The following is a 1,515-nucleotide window of genomic DNA, read 5'->3' as shown; positions in this document are numbered from 1 at the left end:
CCACGAAGCAACAGGACAGACGCCTAGGATCCCAGGGCTTTAGAGAGGAGGGTTTGGCAAGAGACCCTGAGCCATCAGCGAGGCACTCTGGATAAGTGCCCAGAGTCAGGAGGGAGCTCGGAGAGTGGTTGTAACGAAGCCCAAGGAGCAAAGCAATACGTTAATATATATGCTAGGACTGCAGCAGTTCAATCATCTAATCCAAAGGGTCTGATTAACTTCTAGATCCCCTACCCAGAGCCCGGCTCACTGTGAGAGCCTCTCTCCTACCTGTCCTCCACTGCAAGAGCCAGAGAGAAGAAGTGACTGATGGCTTTGGGCAGGGGCTATTTGTCAGTGGAGGAGAAAATAATGGAATAAACAAAAGACAGAGAAGCTGTAGTGGAGGGAGGGAAAAGAGGGAGAGAAAGAGATTCCAGAAGGCATGCTCTCTGCTGACGGAGGAGGATGGCCACACAGCATAAGGTCTGACAGAACACGGGGGAAGGCGGAAAGTCCGGCAAAGCCAGGCCCGGGCCCCGCGCTGCGTGGGTTGGGAGAGAACTCTCAGCCCGAAGCAAAGAATTCACCGAACACTCTCAGGATTGCAGGTGTTGGCTTGACCACTGGCAGGAAGGCTGCTGTGTTGCAGACGGCACTGCCAGTCTCTTCCGTGACGAGGGGCATGGTGCGGAGCTGCCCAGGGCCTCAGAGGTTATCGCAGGAGAAAAGCAACTTTCCCATACTCACCCGCTCCTCGGAAGGTAACCACGAATTCACCTTCTTCTTTTAAGGCAACATCACCTGTCTTGGTGCCGTACCTTCAAAAAAAGACAGAGGGGGAAAGTGGGTGCTTCTGAGCCTCTCCTTCCCTCCTCCTCCACCTTAGAAGCAAGGAGAGAAGGTGAGAAGGAACCCAGGCGCTAGAGGAGGCAGGAGAGGAGGCTGCCTCTCATGCCCCATGTCGACAGACCTGCTCCCCAGAGACTGTCGTCTTCCTTCCTTCAACATGTTCAGGGTGGCTTGGTAATGTGTCAACCTGGCTGGACTACACTTCCCAGAATTCCCCTTCCTGAGTATTCCGGTTAGGATGGGCCCCAGAGCTCCTCGTGGGAGATTCGGGGAGCGAAGGTGAGGAGGCGGCCATATTGCTTCCTGCGCGCAGGCGCCGTCTGCGCTTCCGCCCGCTGGGCTCCAGGAGCTCCTGGGTCTGCAACTGCGTCGCCACCTGCTGGGCCTCCTCCAGCTTGTCCAGCTCCGCATGTGGATCTAGCTCCTGGATGAGGGCGCCATTTTCTCCTGCAAGACCCCACATCATCGAGGGTGGGAGCAGTGAGAACGGACCTGGGTTCCAGTGGGTCCGCAAGGGTTCCAGCATGCCCTCGCTCTCTCCCAGTTTACACCCATCTTCCCTTCCCACCCACCTGCCCTGTGAACTTCAGGTTCGCGCATCAGACACAAAGATACATCTCATATACAAATACGGCATATACGTAATACATAAGCTATATCTCTCCTACAAATATGGCATATATA

At 55.2% G+C, this 1,515-nt stretch overlaps 1 protein-coding gene across 1 annotated transcript in view; it reads right to left on the bottom strand.

Annotated features, from left to right (window-relative positions):
* Positions 1 to 694: 694 nt before the first annotated feature.
* SPATA18 (spermatogenesis associated 18) overlaps positions 695 to 1,515 on the bottom strand; it is a 58,984-nt gene continuing 58,163 nt past the window's right edge. Inside the window, exon 11 of the mRNA XM_012639904.1 lies at positions 695 to 800. Within this exon, the coding sequence (XP_012495358.1) occupies positions 695 to 800 (106 nt within the window). The remainder of the gene's footprint in view (positions 801 to 1,515) is intronic.

Source organism: Propithecus coquereli, unplaced genomic scaffold, assembly GCF_000956105.1.
Source record: "Propithecus coquereli isolate 6110/MARCELLA unplaced genomic scaffold, Pcoq_1.0 Scaffold143, whole genome shotgun sequence".
NCBI classification, from domain to species: domain Eukaryota; kingdom Metazoa; phylum Chordata; class Mammalia; order Primates; family Indriidae; genus Propithecus; species Propithecus coquereli.
The sequence above is the reverse complement of the archived record's forward strand: the minus strand, read 5'-3'. Positions and strand labels throughout refer to the sequence as shown.